The 22012-nt window shown below is 37.6% G+C and overlaps 1 protein-coding gene across 1 annotated transcript in view; it reads right to left on the minus strand.

The window, feature by feature from the left end:
- NCAPD3 (non-SMC condensin II complex subunit D3) overlaps positions 1-22012 on the minus strand; it is a 70383-nt gene that overhangs the window by 45743 nt on the left and 2628 nt on the right. Inside the window, exons 3-13 of the mRNA XM_004438493.3 lie at positions 18466-18628; positions 12347-12531; positions 11515-11682; positions 11346-11407; positions 11066-11153; positions 9181-9314; positions 7680-7752; positions 6771-6896; positions 6386-6638; positions 5876-5932; positions 5535-5624 (exon numbers count right to left, since the gene is read on the minus strand). Of these exons, the coding sequence (XP_004438550.1) occupies positions 5535-5624; positions 5876-5932; positions 6386-6638; positions 6771-6896; positions 7680-7752; positions 9181-9314; positions 11066-11153; positions 11346-11407; positions 11515-11682; positions 12347-12531; positions 18466-18628 (1399 nt within the window). The remainder of the gene's footprint in view (positions 1-5534; positions 5625-5875; positions 5933-6385; positions 6639-6770; positions 6897-7679; positions 7753-9180; positions 9315-11065; positions 11154-11345; positions 11408-11514; positions 11683-12346; positions 12532-18465; positions 18629-22012) is intronic.

The following is a 22012-nucleotide window of genomic DNA, read 5'->3' on the forward strand; positions in this document are numbered from 1 at the left end:
CTGGGGTCGCCATGTTTGTGCTCTCCCTCTGCCTCACTACAGCTCGCCAGTATCTCCTAGAAAGAAGCTTATACATTTGCCTGGAGCCCCAATTTTTGTGACTGCCGCCCAGGAGACACCTCCAGATCATCTGGTCTGGTGGGCAGTGGGGCTTACACAGGACGGTATATACCTGCACACTTTAAAAGCTGCTGCCCGAGGGTCTGGTTTCCAGTCAGCCTGAAGCACGGTACTGACTGAGCTCCTCCCCTAACAGATCTTGGCACACCCTCGACTACTGGAGCTATTAAAGATAAGACAGGCTGCTTGGACAATCACAAAGGTCTGAGAGACAACCAAGAGCTACAGCAGGGTTGAACCATAAGGGTCACCTCCAACAGGCGGCCACTCCTTCAAGACCAGGAGAGGTGGCTGTTTCACCTAATACATAGAAACAGAGTATGAAGCAAAATGAGGAAACAGAGGAATATGTTCCAAATGAAAGAACAAGATAAAACCTCAGAAAAAACCCTTAATGAAATGGAAGTAAGTAATTTACCTGATAAACAGTTCAAAGTAATGGTAATAAAGATGCTTACTGAACTTGGGAGATGAATGGATGAACACAGTGAGAACTTCAACAAAGAGACAGAAAATATAAGAAAGTACCAAATAGAAAGCACAGAGCTAAAGAATACAATAACTTAACTGAAAAATAAACTAGAGGGGTTCAACAGCAGACTAGATGAAGCAGAAGAAAAGATCAGTGAATTCAAAGACAGTGGGACTCACCCAATCAGAGCTGCAAAAAAAAAGAATTTTAAAAAAGTGAAGATAGCTTAAGGTACCTATGGGACAACATCAAGTAGACTAATATTCACATTATAGGGGTCCCAGAAGGAGAAGAGAGAAAGGGGCAGAAAACTTATTTGAAGAAATAATGGCTGAAAACTTTCCTAATGTGGAGAAAGAAACAGAGATCCAAATCCAGGAAGTTAGAGTTGCAAATAAGATGAATCCAAAAAGACCCACACCAGGACACATTATAATTAAATGTCAAAAGTTACAAAGAGAGAATCGTAAAAGCAGCAAGAAAAAAACAACTTGTTATGTACAAAGAAACGCTATAAGACTAACAGCAATTTTTCAGCAGAAACTCTGCAGGCCAGAAGGGAATGGTATGACATATTCAAAGTGCTGAAAGAAGAAACTTCCCATCAAGAACACTCTACCCAGCAAAGTTATCACTCAGAATTGAAGGAGCCATAAAGAGTTTTCCAGACAAGCAAAAGCTAAAGGAGATCATCACCACTCAAGAGACTTCTTTAAGCTGAAAAGAAAGGATGCTAATTAGTAACAAGAAAACATATAAAGTATAACTCTCACTGGTAAAGATAAACATATAGTAAAGGTAGTGGATTAATCATTTACAAAGCTAGTATGAAGGTTAAAAGAGAAAAGCAGGGGGCCGGCCCGGTGGTGCAAGCAGTTGGGTGCACGTGCTCCACTGCGGCAGCCCGGGGTTCACTGGTTTGGATCCTGGGCATGCACCGATGCACTGCTTGTCAAGCCATGCTGTGGTGGTGTCCCATATGTGGTGGAGGAAGATGGGCATGGATGCTGGCCCAGGGCCAGTCTTCCTCAGCAAAAAAAGAAGCGGATTGGCAGATGATCACACAGGGCTGATCTTCCTCACCAAAAAAAAACCAAAAAAAACAAAAAAGCAAAAGCAGTAAAAATAATTATTTAAGGGATACACAAGATAAAAGGATGCAAATGTGACATAAAAACATCAAATGTGAGGAGCGGGGAGTAAAAATGTGGAGCTTTAGAAGGCATTCAACTTTAGTTGTTATCAACTTAAAATAGACTATTATAAATATAAGTTGTGTTACATAAGCCTCATGGTAACCACAAAGCAAAAACCTATAGTATATATACAAAAGATAAAGAGAGAGAAATCTAAGCTTACCACTACCAAAAATCATCAAATGACAGAGAAAGAGAGAAAAGAAGAAAGGAAGAAGAATTACAAAACAGCCAGAAAACAATTAACAAGATGGCAATAAGCAGATACCTATCAATAATTACTTTAAATGTAAATGGACTAAATTCTCCAATCAAAAGACACAGGGTGGCTGAAGGGATTAAAAAACAAGACTCATCTATATGCTGCCTGCAAAGAGATTCACTTCAGATCTAAGGACACACACAGACTGAAAGTAAGGGGATGGACAAAGATGTTCCATGCAAGTGGAAACCAAAGAAAGCTAGGGCAGCTATACTTATATTAGGCAAAATAGATTTTAAAACAAACACTGTAATAAAAGACAAAGAAAGGCATTATACAATGATAAAAGGGTCAATCCAACAAGAGGATGTAACATTTGTAAATACGCACCCAACACAGGAGCATGTAAACATATAAAGCAAATATTAACAAACTTAAAGACAGCACTACAATAATAGTAGGAGACTTTAATATGCCACTTACATCAATAGATAGATCATCCAGACAGAAAATCAATAAGAAAACATCAGCCTTAAATGACACATTAGATCTGAGGGACTTAACAGATACATAAAGAACATCCCATCCAAAAGCAGCAGAATACAAATTCTTCTCAAGCACACATGGAACATTCTCCAGGACAGATCATATGTCAGGTCACAAAACAAGCCTTAAATTTAAGAAGACTGAAATCATCTCAAACATCTTTTCCAATCACAATGATATGAAACTAGAAATCAACCATAAGAAGAAAACTAGAAAGTTCACAAATATGTAGAGATTAAACAACATGCTACTGAACAACCAATGGGTCAATGAAGAAATAAAAAAATACCTTGAGACAAACGAAAATGGAAATACAACATACCAAAATTTATGGGATGCAGTAAAAACAGTCCTAAAAGGGAAATTCATTGTGATAAATGCCCAACTCAAGAAACAAGAAAAATCTCAAATAAACAAACTAACTTTACACATGATGGAACAAGAAAAGAACAAATGAAGCCCAAAGTTAGCAGGACAAAGGAAATAACAAAGATCAGAGCAGAAATAAATAGAGACTAAAAAGACAATAAAGAGATTAATGAAACTAAAAGGTGGTTCTTTGAAAAGATAAACAAATTATATACAAATATCATATCATTATGTTGTACAACTCAAACTAATATGTTAGATGTCAATTTTACCTCAACAATAAAAAAATAAGCTGAAGGCTGGAAACCACTGAAAAGATTACTGCAACTGTGCCTGTATGAGAAAATCACAGTGGGCATGGAAGAGAGAAGAGAGACATGGGAGACACGGCTGAAACTGAATCAACAGGGCCTCGCCAGTGATAAGTTAAGAAAAGAGAATAAAAGGGAGAAATGAGAAATGAGGAAAATGGCAAAGTCGTTAAACGGGACATAGAAACAGCAGTTGGGAGAAAAGTGATGGGATCAACTGACAAAAGCCCCCTTTGAGTCCTAATGAGTTTGGTATATTGCCAGAATATGCAGGTAGAATTCTTTCAAATGTAATTAGAAATGTGGATCTTAGGAGAAAGATGAGGACTGAAGACACAGATATGAGAGTCAGTGATGAATGGAGGATGGCTGAGGTCATGGGCATGGGAAAGAACTACCTGGACTGAGTCAGGAAAATGGAGTTTTACACCTGGTTCTGCCAGCCATCAGATGGGATCTGGGTAAGTCACCTCCCCCTGGGCCCCATCTTTACACATCTACAAAATGGTCTTGTCTACTTGACAGTAAAGTTATGGTAGCAATCATACAGGTTGGTGAATTTAAAAGTTCTTTATAAAATACAAAGCACAATACAAATATAATGTAGTTCAGAGATTCCAAGATATTAAATATTTGCCATCCATAAGGTGATATATCAATTTAATATTTCATTCAGAATTAGGTACAAATGAATATATGTTTTTACTTTCCACTTACATTTACATAATTTGGAAGCATCATTAAATCAATACAACTTTAAATTTCTTTACAATATTTTAGGGAAGCTGTTTATGTACGTTGAGTTCTTGCTCTGAATTCAATTTGAGTAATACATGCCAATATCTAGTCATATAAACCTGATTCTATGCTGATCTTTTAGGGTGAAAGGATAAAAAGTAATTATCCTCATGGCACTTTACATATACCTCAGCACCTATCTCACAATATTATAATTTTATATATATAAATATGATATAAATATGTATATATGTAAAATTTATATACACACATATCTGTCTCTCTCACTATTCCTTAAGAGATGGAACTATGATTTATTAAAGTCTGTGTCTACAATGCCTAGCACAGATTAGGAGAGATCAGATAAATATTTATAGAATATATTAATAAGTCTAACTATATAATTCACCCTCTACACACATATTCTTTTTCTCTCTTCTATCTATCTACCTACCTATCTACCTATCTATCTTTTAAAATCACTTCTCTAAACATCATTTCCATAGACTCTGACAACAGCCCTCTGTGAAAGACAGGGAAGGTGTTAGGATCAGAAAGTGACAATTAGATAGTTTTGTTGACCTCCATGTCTCAGGTCATGCAGCTATTTAGTAAGAGAACTGGTAAAAGAACTCAGGATGCCTCTCATTTCTAATATAGTGCTCCCCCCACTATTTTATGCTATGTCATATTATAGATGAAAAAGGAGCAAGTGAAGTATGTTAGAAGTAAAGTGTCTTTCTCAAGATCATACAGCTAGACAGAAACAGGCTCTGAGAGTAGGTCCAGGTCTGTCCACTACCTAGTCAGGTTTGTTTTTCCCCTCCTGAATCACACGGACACTTAAACCATCCCAGATTATTCTGGTTCAATAAGTCAATGGAAGAGATCTGGCATCAACTGTGTTCGGAATCCTGTGCTGGAGTCCTCGGGAGAGAGGACTCCATAACGATTCCATACAATACATATGCCCCATTAAAAAATGGTTCATACTGTTGGTGAAGAGAAATTATAATCTAAATGCTGCATTGCCTTTTTCAATGGAAGCTTGAACTCACAGTTCCCTACCATGTATTAAAGGTGGATTCTGGGATAGCTTAATCAGAGTCGAGATAACACAGGTGAAAAAAGTAATGAGGAACAAAAACAGGAACAAGATTGAGTACCATAGTATTCTTCATCCTTTCCCCTTTTTTGTGATGACTTTTCTCCAAATACAAATTTAATCTCTACTGCACTTTCCCTAGTAACTGGTCCTTTTTTGGTCAGCAATCCCAAGAGCTCACAACAATTGTCTTTATAAGGAAATAGAATATTTGCTAATATTCTCTTATGTGTTACAGAAATACTAGAGTTCAGGACATGATAAGTAGACTGTAGTTATTCTTTATCTTAAAATACAGTGTAGTGCAAGGACACCAAAGATAAAATAAAATAGAAATTACTCCACTTTTAAGAAAAAAAAGATGTTCCAATTCTTAAGGGTGAATTAATCATAAAAAAAGGTTTTAAAACTCTACTTACAAGTGTCTGAAATCCAGTAGTTATTACTCATCTGATAATGATAAAAGCTGACATACCCCTAGATCCAACTGTTTCACCACTGTTGTCCATATTGATCACCCCTGAGCCTCTGGAAGGGTTAAGTGTCTCCCTCTGACAGGAAAAACCTTAAAAATAATAAACAAAAAAACACTCAGTCATTAAGGTATAAATTTGTTACACTTTTTAATAATATAAGCATGGCATATTATACATTTAAGTTACTATATCATTACTGAAATGAATTTCAATGATGAAGAAAAAAAGTACAATATTAAAACATACAAATATGGAGATAGAAGAAACATTTCAAATATCCAGCAAGTCCTTTAAATAAAAAGACAATTATTCCCTATTTGAAAATATATTGGCCCATTACCTGATGGATTTCTCAGTAAGGTACCAGGGTGGCTCTCAGTTCCTGAAATTGTAGGACCTAAAAATAGCAGAGAGATGAGAGGGAAAAAAGTCATAGTATCATAAACCCTAAGTAAATACTCACAGAAGAATCAAAATCAAGATAATTAGGCCTCAAGACAAAGCAGACCCTAAACTGCTGACAATAGCGCCATTCTCCTTGGGTATGCATTTGGAAAGGAGATTAGGCCTACAGAGCAAATACTCAGCAAAGCAAATTTAACAGCAGAGGCAGCCAACAATCTCACCTCTAACACATGCATATGTGAAGTCCTTAAAATGGCCTTTCAAATGGATCAGGCTTGTCTACTTAAAAAGTTATTCAACAATAAAATATACTGACATAGGTTTATGAGGGTAAAAGTATATCACATCATACCTAATTTTGCCACAACAAAGAATGATTCACTTGCAGCCCAACTTCTCGACCAGCACGAGACTAGTTCTGTTTGACAGCGGTCACCACACTTACTGTTAATCAGAAGTTCCAGCATGCTCTCTGATGCAGTGGTAACAGACGACTCCAGGCAATGGGCAAAACTGGACAACGCCTTGCTGCGGACAGTTGGTGCCTTGTCTAAACAACGGTCAAACATAATCTCCTGCACCAAGAACTTATGCTTTAAGAACTTGTGCTGCTCCAAGGAGAGAGTGTTATCCACCTCTCTTTCAGGCAGTTCTAACAGAGCTAAGGCAACATCGAGAGTGAAAACCCTGTGTGGGATCTGGTGAAGCAAAATCATAAGAATCTCCATCAGATAGGAATAAAAACCAAGGACCCCTATGTCTTCAGACCTGGCTGTCATTACAAGGTTGCAGAGCCAGGAACCAAGACTTTATGCAGATGCATCTCTTACCTTGGAACTTCGTGAATATCTGTAAAGCCAGGCAATGAATGTGGCATATTCCCCACAAGGAAGTTTGCCGAGCAGCTGGACCAGGGACTGGGCTGCATAGGTCCGATACTCTGATTTATCTATTACCTGAAACACAAACATTGAGAAGCTGTCCAGCCAACGTCCACTTGCAGGACAACTGCGACAACCCATGACAACCCATGTTGTCACACTAGTGGCAGAGAAGGGAATGTCACTAGTTCAGTGGACCTTTAAATATTATAGAAATGAATAACAAATTTTAGGTTTTGGACCCCTTTAAAAACTAACCTATAAGAAATCTATGAGCCCTCTCCTCAAAAATACAAATTTAGCATATAATTTCAGAGAGTTTATAGACCTCTAGGGTTCAAGTTAAGAATCATCTGTCCAAATTGCTATAAAAATTTAAGAGACAATCATGGAAATTTGAACATTGACTGGATATTTGATGATACTAAGGCATTAGTGCGTAATTTTTTAGGTGTGTTAGTATTTTGTCGTTATGTTTTTAAAGAGTTCTTACCCTTTAGAGATGTATATGAAATATTTACATATGAAAGGATATGATGGAATTTGCTTCAAAAAAAAATTCAGTGTGCATATGGTTGGGGGAGTTACACCTTATCGGGTATAAATGATACAAAAACTGTTGTGGGTGCTTATCACCCTATTCTATCTCTGTGTGTGTTTCAAATTTGCCAAAATAAAAAGGGTTTTTTTTTCCCAAAAGAACACTCTGTCTTGGGGAGCATCTAGTGAATATATTAAATAAAACTACTCTTAGTGACAATACAGACTTATTTTCAAGAACAAATATACACACAAACACACACATTTACCTTCATATGTATTATATGCTTTTATTATTATTATTAATGCAAATGGTACCTTGGCACAGATGTGCTGGAGTAAGATACGAAGGACTGGGAATATACTTTCCTTTAGTTCTTCCACAAGTGAGCTATTTAAAAAAAAAAAAGAAACACATCTTCTGTTTATAATACACCTATAATTATAATAAAATAGTAATTTTCCTTGACTCTGCCCTCAAAAACCACTACTCCTATATTTTATAAATTTTAAATATTAACAACAATTTACCCCCATATTGCAAACGGTGTTTCAGTGAATAAAGAGTAAAGATATAAAGTGTGAGAGCAGAAAACCATTCACCACTTCCCACGCGTGGTTTGAGACAGCTGTTGCTGTTGCCGAGGAGATACCTACAGTCGGGGAGGAGCAAATGTGTGATCTTCATACGACTCTTGACTACTTACTAAATTTCATAGTAAGACTCTAAAATATACCCTTTTGTGGTAAATAATAGACTAAGACACAGCACCACCTTGTGGTAGCTCAGTGAAATGCTACTACCTCAATGCACTTGGAACAGCACCTCTCCAAACTTTAGCCCAAGAAGAAATTATTATAATGCCCAGATTTGACCCATTTTTAGGGCTATGTTTATTTGTACCATTATATGAATATTACTGCAATTGACGACATCATGAACTCTCATGCAAGAACCAAAGCAAGTGTTTCCATTTAAAACATCTTAGTTATTTAATGTTTAAAAAAATCCTGAGCAAGAGACATTTGCTCAATGATCAGATGACAGCCTATACTTGGATTCTACCATCCACACCCCACATCTCCAACTACACTATATACTGCGTATACTTCCAGGTACGTACACACTCTCATATACATACCTACCACGTCTCTCCACTACCACACTGCATGCCAAATATTCAATAAAGGAGGGAAAGAAAAGCCAATGACACAGCAAATATACCTTTCCCAATAAAGATGAGACACGGAACTTTTAGGTGAAGCTAAGCAACTCATGAGAGGAAAATCAGTCTACCAATTATTGCTAAAGAAGTAAAAATCAACTTAATTCTTTCCTTTAGTAATTATTTTCTGTAGGGGTAGGGGAACAGAAAAGTGAGAAGACACAAGGAAAAAGTGGCAAGGGACAAAAGGAAACAGACTCAGAGATGAAAGCAACAGAAAGGGAAAGAGGAGGAGGCAGACTCGTTGGACTGGTAAACACTGAAGCAGACGATGATAAAACAGAGGAGGAGCTCTTGTCATTCCTCAGAGGGTGACCTTACAGGCTGGCGGGAATCGAGTTGGAGGCTGGTGCTGGCCCAAGAACTGCAGATTCCTTACCCCCTCGACAGTGCCCCAGTGCAGAGGCTACCAACAGTGACCTAGACCACAAGAACCAGATGAGCGATGAGGTGCTTTACTATGACCCCCAAAACCACAAACAGGCCAGAAACGTGTTAGTTTCCATAGGTGTCAGAAATCTCGGTTGGTACAAGGCCCAGAAGACTAAGGAGAATGACAAAGAGAGTAAAAATCCAAGCTGTGTGTGCTTCACCTGATAAACTGGACTGCCTGGTTCCTACTGTTGATAACTGGTGAAGTAATAGTGAGGGGGGCACGATGCGATCCTTCGCCTACTTCTAACATTAATATCACATTTAGCATTTGATGGAAAACACAACCGATAACCTAGAAGAGAAAAGAAAATGCAGTTTATGGCATGACAGAAAATCCAAGGACCTTGGAGATAGTGATGCAGACCACAGTAAACCATTTCAAGCTGTCTGAAGAGAAGCCAGGTTGACACAGTTTTTGGCTGAACACTAGGAATGTATTACCAGGTATTCAATAAATACACAATGTACACAGTGTGAAAACACTGATTATAGATAATGATAGGACTATCATCTAGTTTCTCTCCCCACTCTCTTATACTGTAGTCCAGATATTAGGAGAAATAGAGAATTAATTGTCACTTATAAATGGCAAAGAATGCTACTGATAATCCCTTACAGAAAAAGGGGAAGAAGAATACTTTACACTTGTATTTACGTGAAGTTTACAGAGCATCTTTCAATATATCATCTCATGTTACTTAACTAAGTAATTCACTCATCCAGTAAATATTTACTGAAAACCAAATATATGGCAATATTGCATTAAGCACTTTCATATATATTACTAGATTTTACCAAATTTAATCTTAAACCTCACAACTCCATGAGGTAAGCAAGGCTTTTCCATTTTATACATAACATTATTATTATTTCCATTTTATACATAATAAAAGAGACTCCAAAGGCGAGTTGTCCAAAGTCAAGTAATTAAAGGTCTAACGTTGTTTAACATCAAGTCAATACTTTCACAATTAAAAAGTACTATGTCTTTAGAGACACTGGGGACCTAAAAAGGATAGATTTTCCTATCCATCTTATCTTTAAAAATGTTAAAAAGGGCTTGGAAATTAACAGCATTACTGTGAATTATATCACATTCATATTTCAAGCACAGAGAAACGATAATGATACAATAAACTATAAAATATGGAATGTTTTCTAAACAACAGGCATTGTGCTCAGCATTTGACAGGCATTCTTTCATTTAACACTGCTGACAAATCCATGAGAAGATTTGCCTTTTATCCTTTTTGTCCAGATGAGAAAGCTGAGGCTTTCGAAAGGCTGAGTCACTCACACAAGGATACATAGCTAGTAACTGGTGGCCAGAATTTGAGCCCAGATGTGCAGAACCCCAAGTACCCCAAACCTTGTTCTTACCCACCATGGTACTGCCCCTGGAAATGAAGTATATCATAGCCACCAAAAGCCCCATGACCATGGTTGATCACATTTTTTGGAAAATCTTGCTTTATTAATGACATCTAAGTTTAGTAACACTGTAATGCTTGAATAACTCTAACTCCAGTGTTTTGAAAAGTGATGCTGTTAAGAAAACTTGAGAGGCAAAATCTACATATGAACGCTAACCAGGAATGAGAACCAGTAATATCTCTGTAGAATTATTGACTAAAATAATACAAACACTAATAGAAATACTGAAGCACACATGACTTGCCAAGGGAAACGTGAAAATTCTATCACTGTCTATTCTTCTTTTTAGAACAATTTGGGGAATATTTCTATAAAATAACACTCTGTTCAGTAGCTTATCTGTTCTTCCTACCTAATTCACACTGGATATGTTTGAAACCTAACAATAATTTGCTGTGGCCACCTAGTATTTGGTTATAAGTTTGGTTACCAAGAGTGGGCAACAAATAGAAATGGTGATGCTTCTTATTACACAAATGATATAAGGTCATGAAAATGACCTAGTAAATTAAAATGGCATTACATCAAATGTTTCTAACGTTTTTCCATTATATGATTTGCACATTTTCTATTCAACTAGTAACTAAATTAGATCTTTGTCTCCTTTACCGTATTTCCTTCTCCATGAATTGGGGAGCACAGCAAATACAATCCATGATAGGCCAGTTCTGGTATGTATTTTGCTTGGTCAAGGTTTCTAAAGAAAAAAGGCAAAGGTTAGTTAATGGATATAAGTTTACTTGGAATAGTCCCTAACCCTATAAGCTCTATTTAAATGAATAAATTCTACCTGTGTGCCAATTAGGATAAAATGGCATTTATACTTCTGCTGGAGCAAAATTTATTATACTATATTTAGATTTTAGCATTAGAAGATTTAATGGCTCACCTGGCTTGTGTAACATGAAATTCATGAAGAACTGGTTCAAAATTAGTTAATGCAACAAAGACCTGGAAAACAGATACCAAGAAAAGGCCTGATTTTCCCTACTCATTAAGTATTAGCCATCATCTATGCTCTTTGAGGTTGCCCCAAGGTTCTTGGAATTTTCACTTACCTCTATACAATTTTGTACACACTGTGGCTTTTCTTTTAGCGAAAACTTGGGCAGAAGCCTTAAAAAATTCTTCAAAAGGTGAAAGATGGCATTTCGAATTTGACAAAGGTCCCGGGCAGAAAAACAAATATTCTCTTCATCTTCCTGTTCTTCCACAATTTCATCCATCTAGATTGTGAAGAAATGTATAGGTGACTGTGTAATAATGCCTAACACTTTGTCCCATGGTTTTCAATTTACTCAAACCAGGTCCAGTGACACTCCAGGTGGTTGCTCAGGTGCTGAGGTGACATGACTCTGACCAGGTCCTGTGACTGCTCCAGGTCTCCTCAGCCACAAGGGTAAATTACTGGACTAAATGACTGTTACAACAGTTTCTAGCTCTATATTTTTGTGTCAATGAGAATTCTTGTGTTTCTTAGTTTTCACATTAAGAACCTCTACCATCCTACCTCATCACATAAGAATTTGGAATTAATGTTATTCCATTATGCTCTTATGGACGTGAGTTTTCAGGATATGTCAACTACCCACTCTCATGACAACATGATAATGTGGCAAATACACCTGTTAGCATGTTGTCAACCACACCTGGGAACCAGGCTGGGGAGAGGTGACGGGGAGGTTGGAAAGATGACAACGCAGTACTTTCAGTAGTATATGGAGCCCAAGAGGCAACTGAAAGTCAGATTGGATAGCTGATGAGACTTTAGGACCTTTTTGTTACAATCATGATGCCTAAAACCATATTTTAATACAAAGTTAATTCTTAAGTCAAAATCATATGTTGGTACAGATGTTTTATTATTCCACTTACTTCCTAACTTCCTACCTCAATATCCTCTTTCCTGGGTGGTTTTCCTCTTTTTCTATTCCCTCTCGGATTAGCCTGAGAGTTCTTAGGCTGTTCTTTCTTTCTTTTCCGATTAAAGTTAGGTTCCTGAGGCCAGCTCTTCTTTAGAATCTGTACACATTTGTCAAACATCACTGGGTGGAATATTTGATTGGCTACACTGCCTATTCATAAAGAATAAAGAGTAAGCAGGTTAGATTTGATTGTCTTGAAATATGTCTCTAACAAGAGATGAAAAATTAAAAAGCAAAAACAGGCATTTTGTTAACTTTGAATAACAATGATCCTTTAGCAAAAAAGTACCATTCAACTTCAGCCTTAGGAGATGAACAACAATGCTGATCAGAAATAAATAACATTTCCGTATCTGGCCATGAGGGAGTAACTGGTCTTACACTTGTCCTCCTGTCGTAAACAACTATAAAACTGGACAAAAATTTATAAAATAACCATTTTAAGACATGGAACAACAGCCAGCATAGAAAAGCAATCCCTGAAAAAAGGGAAACAAATGAGGTAAACCCTAAAATTGCCCCAGTTTTGTGTTTTGAGGCAATTCCTGGGCAACAGCAGAAAAATGGTGAACCCAAGCACATGATGATGGTCTTACTAAGATGAGGATACAGAAATCAGGTCAGGAAGGCAGAGGTGGCTGGAATTTATGCAGCAGAGTACTAGAGAGAGGAAGGTACACAGAAAAAGAGCTCCAGAATCTGCAGAGGGCTAAACAACAGCTGCGCACGCATGGGGTAAAACTCCAAGAAGGAGGGCGAGGAACACTTTCCAAGGATCTAGAAGATGAATAATTGTCAGAGCTCACACAGGGCTGAGACAAATTTGAGTTTGGTCAGCAAGCATGGAGAGACCTTTTAAACACCCGGAACATTCAGTCGAGACCTCAGACAGAAACACGCCTTCACAGCAGGCTAAACTAGCTCTGTAAAAGCTACTTGACACCTGCCCTAACAAAGCTTTAAAACAAGCCTAAGGGGTCAAGTTAACCTACCAGTAGCTGCCTATCAAAACGTACTGGAACACTATTTAAAGAAAAAGAACAAAATCAAGTCACTCGACATAAAAATGTCCAGCACCCAGTAAAAAAGTACTGGGCATGCTAGGAAGCAGGGAAACATGCTCCAAGATGAGAAGAACAACCAGTCAATAGAAAAAGTCCAAGAAATGATGGATAATGGAACTAGCAGACAAGACCCTTAAAGCAGGTATTACAAATAAGCTCAAGAATTAAAACAATAGCAACAAAGACAGAGATGAAAAATATTTTTAAAGAATCAAATGGAACTTCTTGATCTGAAAAAGAAAAATTCACTGGATGAGCTTAATTAACAGTGGATTAGACATTACAGAAACAAAGGTAAATGAACTCGAGGAAATAGCAGAAGCACAGAAACAAAAAAATTAATAAAGACTCAGTGACCTGTGAGAAAATATCAAGTAGTCTAACATATGAGTAATTGGAGTCACAGAAAAAGGAGGGAAGGAAATATTTAAAGAAATACTGACTGAAAAATCTCCAAATTTGTTAAAAACTATACATCCACAGACCCAAGAAGCTCAATAAACCAAACCATGATAAACACAAAGAAAATCACACCAAAGGTAGACAATTTAATGAAACTGCTGAAACAAAGTAATAGAGAACATCTTCAAAGTTGCCAGGAAAAAAAAAAGACACAAAACATATAGAGGAACAACAATAAGAATCACGCAGACTTCTCATGAGAAATGATGTAAGCCAGAAGACAATGAAATAACACCTTAAGAGCATTGAAAGAAAAAAATCTGCCAACCTAGAATTCTTTATTCAGCAAAAACATTTTTAAAGGTGAAATAAAGACATTTTCATACAATCAAAATCCAAGAGAGTTGATGGGCAATAGACCTGTACCACAAGAAAAGTCAAAGAAAGTTCTTTAGGCTGAAAGGAGCATTATATGAGATGAAATATTATAAATATAAAATACATTCTTTTTGTTTTTCAAAAAATTCTTTAGAAGATAATTCAAAGAAAAATGTTAAGAATGAATTGTATGGTTTATGACATGTAGAAATAAAATGTGTAACTACAATAACACAAAGCGGAGGGGAAAAAGGAAAGCATATTGTTTTAAGGCTCTTATCCTATCTATAAATTAGTAGAATATTATCTGAAGATAGACTGTTAAAAGCCTATCTGGGTATACTTGTTGTATACCCAAAGCAAGCACTTAAAACACACACACACACACGTGAAGAAGTATAGTTAATAAGCCAAAAAAGGCGCTAACACAGGATACTAAAAAACGCTCAATCCAAAAAAAGGGAGGAAGAGGGAAAAATGGTACAAAAAAACAGATGGGACAAACAGAAAATAAATAGCCAGATGGCAGGAACCCAATCATATTGGTAATTATATTAAGTGTAATTATCTAAACTATCTAAACATTCTAATAAAAGGGCAAAGAAGACCGAATGAAAAGCATGATCCAATGACAGGAAGTCTACAACACACCCTTTACATATAAACACACAGAGAAGTTAAAAATAAAAGCATGGGAAAGGATATGCCAACCAAGGACAAATCATAAGATTACTAGAATGACTATCTTAATATTAAAGCAGATTTCAGGACCAGGAACACAATCACAACAACACAGAGGGACATAATGTAATACCAAAAGGGTCACTTAATCAGGAAGACATGCAATCATAAGTATGTTTGTATCTAGCAGACTTTCAAAATACCTCAAGTTAAGATGGATAGAACTGAAAGGAGAAGTAGACAAACTGACAATTATACTTGGGAGATTTCAACACTCCCCTCTCAGTAACTGACAGAACAAATAAACAGAATATCACATAAGAGACTTGAACAACCCCAGCAACCACCTTGACCTAACTGATATTTATGGAATACTAGATCCATCAAAGGCGGAATACACAGTTTGTTAAAGTGCAAATAGAAGATTTACCAAGTCAGACCCTAAGCTGGGCCATTTAAACAAAAACAAAAACTCAGTAATTTAAAAGTATTATAAACATACAAAGTATGTGCTCCGATCTCAGCATAATTAAAATAGAAATCAATTACAATAAGATTTCAGGAAAGTCCTCAAATATTTGGAAATTAAATACACTCTTAACTCAGAGGTATAAGAAGAAATCACAAGAAAAATTAGAAAATTGCTTTGGCCTGAATGATAATGAAAACAAATCATCAAAATTTATGGAATGCAGATAAAGCAGTCCATAGAGGGAAATTTGTAACATTATTTATATTAGAAACAAATAAAAGTATGTGAGAACAAAGATCTAAGCATCTACCTTAAGAAATCAGAATGAGAACAAATTAAACCAAAGTAAGAAGGAAGGCAATAACAGAGATAAGACCGAATCACTGAAATGAGAAATGGACAAAGTATAATCAGTAACATCAAAATAGGCTCTTTGAAATGATCAACACAGTTAATAAACCTCTATCTAGACTGATGAAGAAGAAATATATATAAATTATCAATATCAGGCATGAAAGAGTCTACAAATCACTACAGATTCTACAAAGAACTTCTTTCAAAGAAAACTCCAAGCCCAGATGGCTTCACTAGTGAATTCCACCAAAAATTTAAGGAAGAAAAACAGCCAGTTCTTCACAAACTTCCAAAATATAGAAGAGGTGAGACTATTACCCAACTCATTCTATGAGACTGGTATCCCCCTGAAACCCAAACCAGACAAAGACTTCTCAAAAAAATAATATCCCTTACGAATATAGACTCTAAAATCTTCAATAAAATATTAACTCTGGCAACATATAAAAAGGATTATACACTATCACCAGGGTCATGCAAAACTGTTTAACATATGAAAATCAATGTCATATACTGTATTATTAGAAAATAGAACAAAACCCACCTGATCACCTCATAGATGCAGAAAAGCAAATGAAAAAATCCAGTAACCCTTCATAACAAAACATTCTACAAACTAGGTATAATAACTTGATAAAGGCCATCCTCAAAACACTCACAGTGAACATCACACTTAAGGGCGAAAGACGGAAAGCTTTGCTCCTGAGATCAGGAACAAGACAAGATGCCACCTCCCCACTTCTAGTCAGCACTGTACTAGAGGTCCTAAACAGGGCAATTAGGCAAGAAAAAGAAATAAAAGGCACGTAGACTGGAAAGGAAGAAGTAAAATTATGTCTATTCACAGATGACATGATCTTATATATAGAAAATCCTACTAGAACCAATAAATGAGTTCAGCAAGGCTGCAGGGTACAAGATCAATACTCAAAAATCAATTGTAGTTCTATACACTCCCAGTAAACAATCCAAAAATGAAATAAAGAAAACAACAGCTATCTGCAATAGCATAGAAAAGAATAAAACACTTAGAATAAATTTAACCAAGGAAGTGTAACAGTTGCACACTGAAAACTACAAAATAGCATTGAAACAAATTAAAGAAGACCTAAGTAAATGGAAAGACAACCTGTGTTCATGGATTGGAAGACAATGTTGTTAAGATGGCAATACTCCCCAAATTGATTTACAGATTCAATGTAATCCCTGTCAAAATCCCAGCAGCCTTTTTTTTTGCAGAAATTGACATGCAAATCCTAAAATTCATATGGAAACACAAAGGACCCACAATAACTAAAACAATCTTGAAAAAGAACATACTGTGACTGAATATTAAGTATCAACAGCATCCCAACCATAACCCAGAAACATTTCAGAACTGAAGGATATCGGTAGGGAGATATGACTTGCTTGAAAGCTGCAAGTGGCCATACAGTTAATAACAGCCACTTCTTCCCCCTGGCCTGAATCTCAACCTTAATCAGAGGAATCGCATCGAGCAAGTAAAGAGAAGAGTAAAACTGCGTTTCTAAAACCACCACTTTTCTGTGAGAGATCCCAGTTATAACTAAAATACTGCTTGGCAACTAAGTTCTTTAGGAACTTATTTCAAAAGTCATTATGGGGGGGCCGGCCCTGTGGCTTAGCGGTTAAGTGCGCGCGCTCTGCTACTGGCAGCCTGGGTTCAGATCCTGGGCGTGCACCGACGCACTGCTTGTCCAGCCATGCTGAGGCGGCGTCCCACATACAGCAACTAGAGGGATGTGCAACCATGATGTACAACTGTCTACTGGGGCTTTGGGGAGAAAAGGGGAAGAAAAAGGAGGAGGATTAGCAATAGATGTTAGCTCAGGGCCGGTCTTCCTCAGCAAAAAGAGGAGGACTGGCATGGATGTTAGCTCAGGGCTGATCTTCCTCACAAAAAAAAAAAATGTTATTATGGGAGCATTAACAATAATAGAAATCAATGTTCAAGGCTTTATCTATCTTTCTACCAATTCCCAAATCATATGGAATAAATCCTACCATTTATCACAATCGCATTTATATAGACAATGACAAGCAGCAAAGCTGACTAATCCTGCGAACTTTGGGTTCTCCAGCTGTGTCTCCCTCCATGTTCCATCCTATCTTGCCTTGGGTTTAAGGGAGGGAGGAGAAGGGACTCCTTCACTGCTCAGAGGAGGAACAGCCACCTAAGTGCTCTGACAACAAAGTGGAACAGTGCTCATAAATGGACTCCTTTCCTCCACGAAGTAATCACTAGCTATTCGAACGCTTTCTTTATTAGAATGGTTTTACCCACTTTTCCACACCCACACAGCAGACAGATAACACAATGACTCCCCATAGCAGTTCTCACTCTGGACAGGGAGTCAGGAGAAGAGCGAGCAATATCAGAATTTTATGCTAGGTGGGGGTGAGGGAGAGCTCCTGTAGCTTGGAAGCATTCCCCCTCCAGCCTTACCCCTCCCAGATTATTTGCATTAGGTTAGACACAGCATAATATCAGAAAACAAACACATTTAAAGAAACATGGGAAAGACATTTCTTCAACACCTACAACATGCCACAAGCTTCATGAAATTACCCTCATTTCATCCTCAGAACAACTTGATGAGATGGGCTACCACTGCCCCCATTTTATAAGTGAGGAAACAAAGTATAAGAGTTCAAAACAGAGAAAAACTACAAACGACAAAAGACCTGTCCGATCATATCAAATATACATACCTGGTACTTCCAGCAGCAGAAAATAAAGCCCAGCGGCATGAAGGCCATATTCTCGATGCTGCACACTGACGGTTTTCTTATGGACTGTTTGAACAAAGTGATAGAACAATGCCACCAGTGCACTGTGAGAAATATTGTTCTCAACGAAGAAGGTCCAAATGCTCTGGAGGGAGGGGGTAAGTCGTAAAAGCCATTAATTAGAAAAATGAAAAATCTCCTATTCTTTGATTTTTGTAAGTACTTAGTGCCTTACAAAAACAAGAAATAGATCAGCTTGGCTCCTAATTATAAACGTTTGCCATCTTCAAAGGGACTGAGACAAAAAATTAAATATTATTCACAATTACTAATATAAATAAGTATACAAGAAATTTAAATAAACTTTCAAAAAAGTTATTGGGTAAGTTTGAAGCATATATATTTCTGAAATTATTAGAGCTAAAAACTACACTAAGACTTTTGGGACACGCTATATTGTGATTACTCAGACGAATTATCCTGCCATCTATGTTAAATGTACCCAGATTCATTTATCACTCTAATTACTAAGTGAGGAAATCAGAGCAATTCGTTTAAATTTAAACGTTCTATGGGCAATGGGAGCAGGAAAGGAAATACCTGCAAGTCTCTCCCTCAATAGATTTCAGAAGTAGCCTAGACAAGAAAGGAAATAAACCCTAGAATATAAACCACAATTTTACTAATTTTATCACTGTTCCATACTTTCTCCCACTAAACACATGAAGAGGAAATAGATTATTTCTATAAACAAACACAGCAGGAACTAAATATGGTTTACCTTGGAGTACCTTCAAAAACAGGCCCACACAATTTCAAGACATCAGACCTTGTACTTCCTGCTTCCCTGAAGACAGGGAAAGTGGGAGGTAATGCCTTGGCTTAGCCACACTCAGCACGTGCCACCTTACTGAAAGGATCACTTAAAATCCTTTCAGCATTCTCCTTTTCTTTACCAAGAAACTTCTGGAAGAAACCATCTCCTACCTTGACAGCAGTTACATGCTCATTCCTAGTGCCACTTCGACTCCACTCCACTCACCTGTAACTGTGGCCCTGGAGGTCACCAAGGGCAATTCAAGCACTTCTGCTCCAACTGCCTGTCTCAGGACTCCGCCTGCCCATCTCCTCTGCCTCATGTGACACCTGGGCCACTTCCTAGCCTCTGGTCAGTGCTCCCCACACTGCTGCCGCTCCTCCTCAGGTCGCCTTCAGCCAGCTTTCTCAGCTCTGTCCTGTGGTCTTCGCTCCTCCCTGATCTCATCGCTGCACTCCAGCCACCACCTGGACTTGGAGGGCTCTCCTGTCTATGTTGCTGAATCCGAACTTCTCTCCTGGACTTCCGATCCCCATTTCTAACTGCCGATTACAGCTCCCTGAGGATCTTCTGACAGTATCTTCATAAGCCTAAAACTGAACTCATAATTTTCCACTTGACCTTGCTCTTTCTCCTTATTCCCCACCTCGGTTCACAATATCCTCATCCCCTAGCTTTGAAATCCGGGTGATCTTCGACACTTTCCTCTCTCACCTCCTATTCAACAGCGGTCAATATATCACTTTACACCATGTCTTACAGATTTGATAAAGGCTCGCTAAGTTCACAAAGCCCTATTAATTCTACCTCAAAAAATGTCCCTAGTTTTTAGTCCTCCTTCCCAATTCCCACAACCATAACTCCAGACCACGCCACAACTCATAAAACCTAGATGAGCAAAATAATCTCCCAAGGGATCTCCTGTGTATAATTTCTTCCTACTTCAGTCCATCTATGGTCAAGAACATTTGTCCTAAAACAGATCTATTCATGTTACTTAGTCTCTTGCTCACCAGAACCTCTTCCTCCTAGAGCTAGCGGCTAGGACAAAAGAACCCCATTAAAGCTACCCATGCTCTATTCTCAGTCTGGCTGTCCTGTATTCTACCACACATTCTTAAAATCCTGTATGCCACCTGCAATACACTACTCACAATTCTCTCTAACATTCTCTGCGTAGTCCCATGGTGCTGTTCCTTCCCAAGGAATGCCCTAGGACCTTAATTTCTGCTAGTCAACATTCTATCCCTTTGTGAAGACTTGTCTCCAGCTACTTTCTTTCTGGAACCTTCCCAATCTTACCATTCTCCCTTTTTCACACCCCTATTAGATGGTATCTAACTTCCCTTAGAGCAGTTTTTACAATATGGTTGGCAAATATTTCCAGCTCTCCCTCCAGACTCATGGTGGCACCCTGCAGTTGGATGTGGTCACTGGGCTTGCTTTGGCCAGTGAAATGTGAGTGGGAGCTCTAAGAGCCAGTGCTTAATTCTCCACCCTCCCTCACTGGGAACGTCCTTGATGTAGGGAGAGGCTCTGTATCTTAATCATCACTTCATCTTCTAAGGTACTTAATGCAGTACTCGGCATTATGCGTAATGAATGTTTAACTAGGTGATTTAATTTTTGATTAGCTATGTGAAACTTGTAACTGAAATATTTTTGTTAATTTAAATTTTTCAGAGATGTTAATATCTAAGCATTTTTTATTCTGCTTTCTAGCCCTTAAGTTTTTTTTTTTTTTTTTGCGAGGAAGATTGGCCCTGAGCTAACATCTGCCAATCCTCCTCTTTTTGCTGAGGAAGACTGGTCGTGGGCTAACATCCATGCCCATCTTCCTCCACTTTATATGGGATGCCACCACAGCATGGCCTGACAAGTCGTGCATTGGTGCATGCCTGGGATCCGAACCGGCGAACCCTGGGCTGCTGCAGCGGAGCACGTGCACTTAACCGCTTGCACCACTGGGCTGGCCCATAGCCTTTCAGTTTTTTTAACAGCAGTTAATAGTTAATGATCTAAATATTAATAAATATACTAGGTAGGACGCAATATTCAAAGGAACTCTGTTCTATTTGTACTTTAACTAATCACTTCTCAGTTTAATACTCAGATTTTCTTAAAGTTAAGGCATGCCTGAATTGTTATTGCATTGTCCTTGGCCTTCTTTCCTTATTTGGTTCATCTGGTTTTCTTCCTTGTTTTGGCTTTTATTCTTTTTCCTTACTACGCTATTATAAAAAGTGGTCATGAGGTGAAAAAAATCACAGATTAATACCCTGAAACTTTTGGAGGAAAGATATTAGGATATTCCAACAAATGAACCACATTCTTTATGCTCCTCTTATCATACTCTTTATGAACTGCACACTCATATGTGGAATATTAAAAAAACAAAACAAATGAACAAACAAAACAAAAGCAAACTCATAGATACAGAGAACAGACTGGTGGATACAGGGGAGGGACTGTGGGGAGGGTGAAATGAGTGAAGGGGTCAATGATATGGTGATGGATGGAAACTAGACTTTTGGTGGTGATCATGTTGTAGTGTACACAGACATTGAAGTGTAAAGTTGTGTACCTGAAACTTCCACAATGTTAAAAACTAATGTTATCTCAATAAAAAAATAAAAAGGCTAAGCTTTAGATTATAATAATGACTTTCATCTACTTCTAACACCTAGAGGATGGCAAGCTTGGTTTTTTTCT

The sequence above is a fragment of the Ceratotherium simum genome, chromosome 7 (genome assembly GCF_057802395.1).
Source record: "Ceratotherium simum simum isolate JZ-2026a chromosome 7, ASM5780239v1, whole genome shotgun sequence".
In the NCBI taxonomy this organism is placed as follows: domain Eukaryota; kingdom Metazoa; phylum Chordata; class Mammalia; order Perissodactyla; family Rhinocerotidae; genus Ceratotherium; species Ceratotherium simum.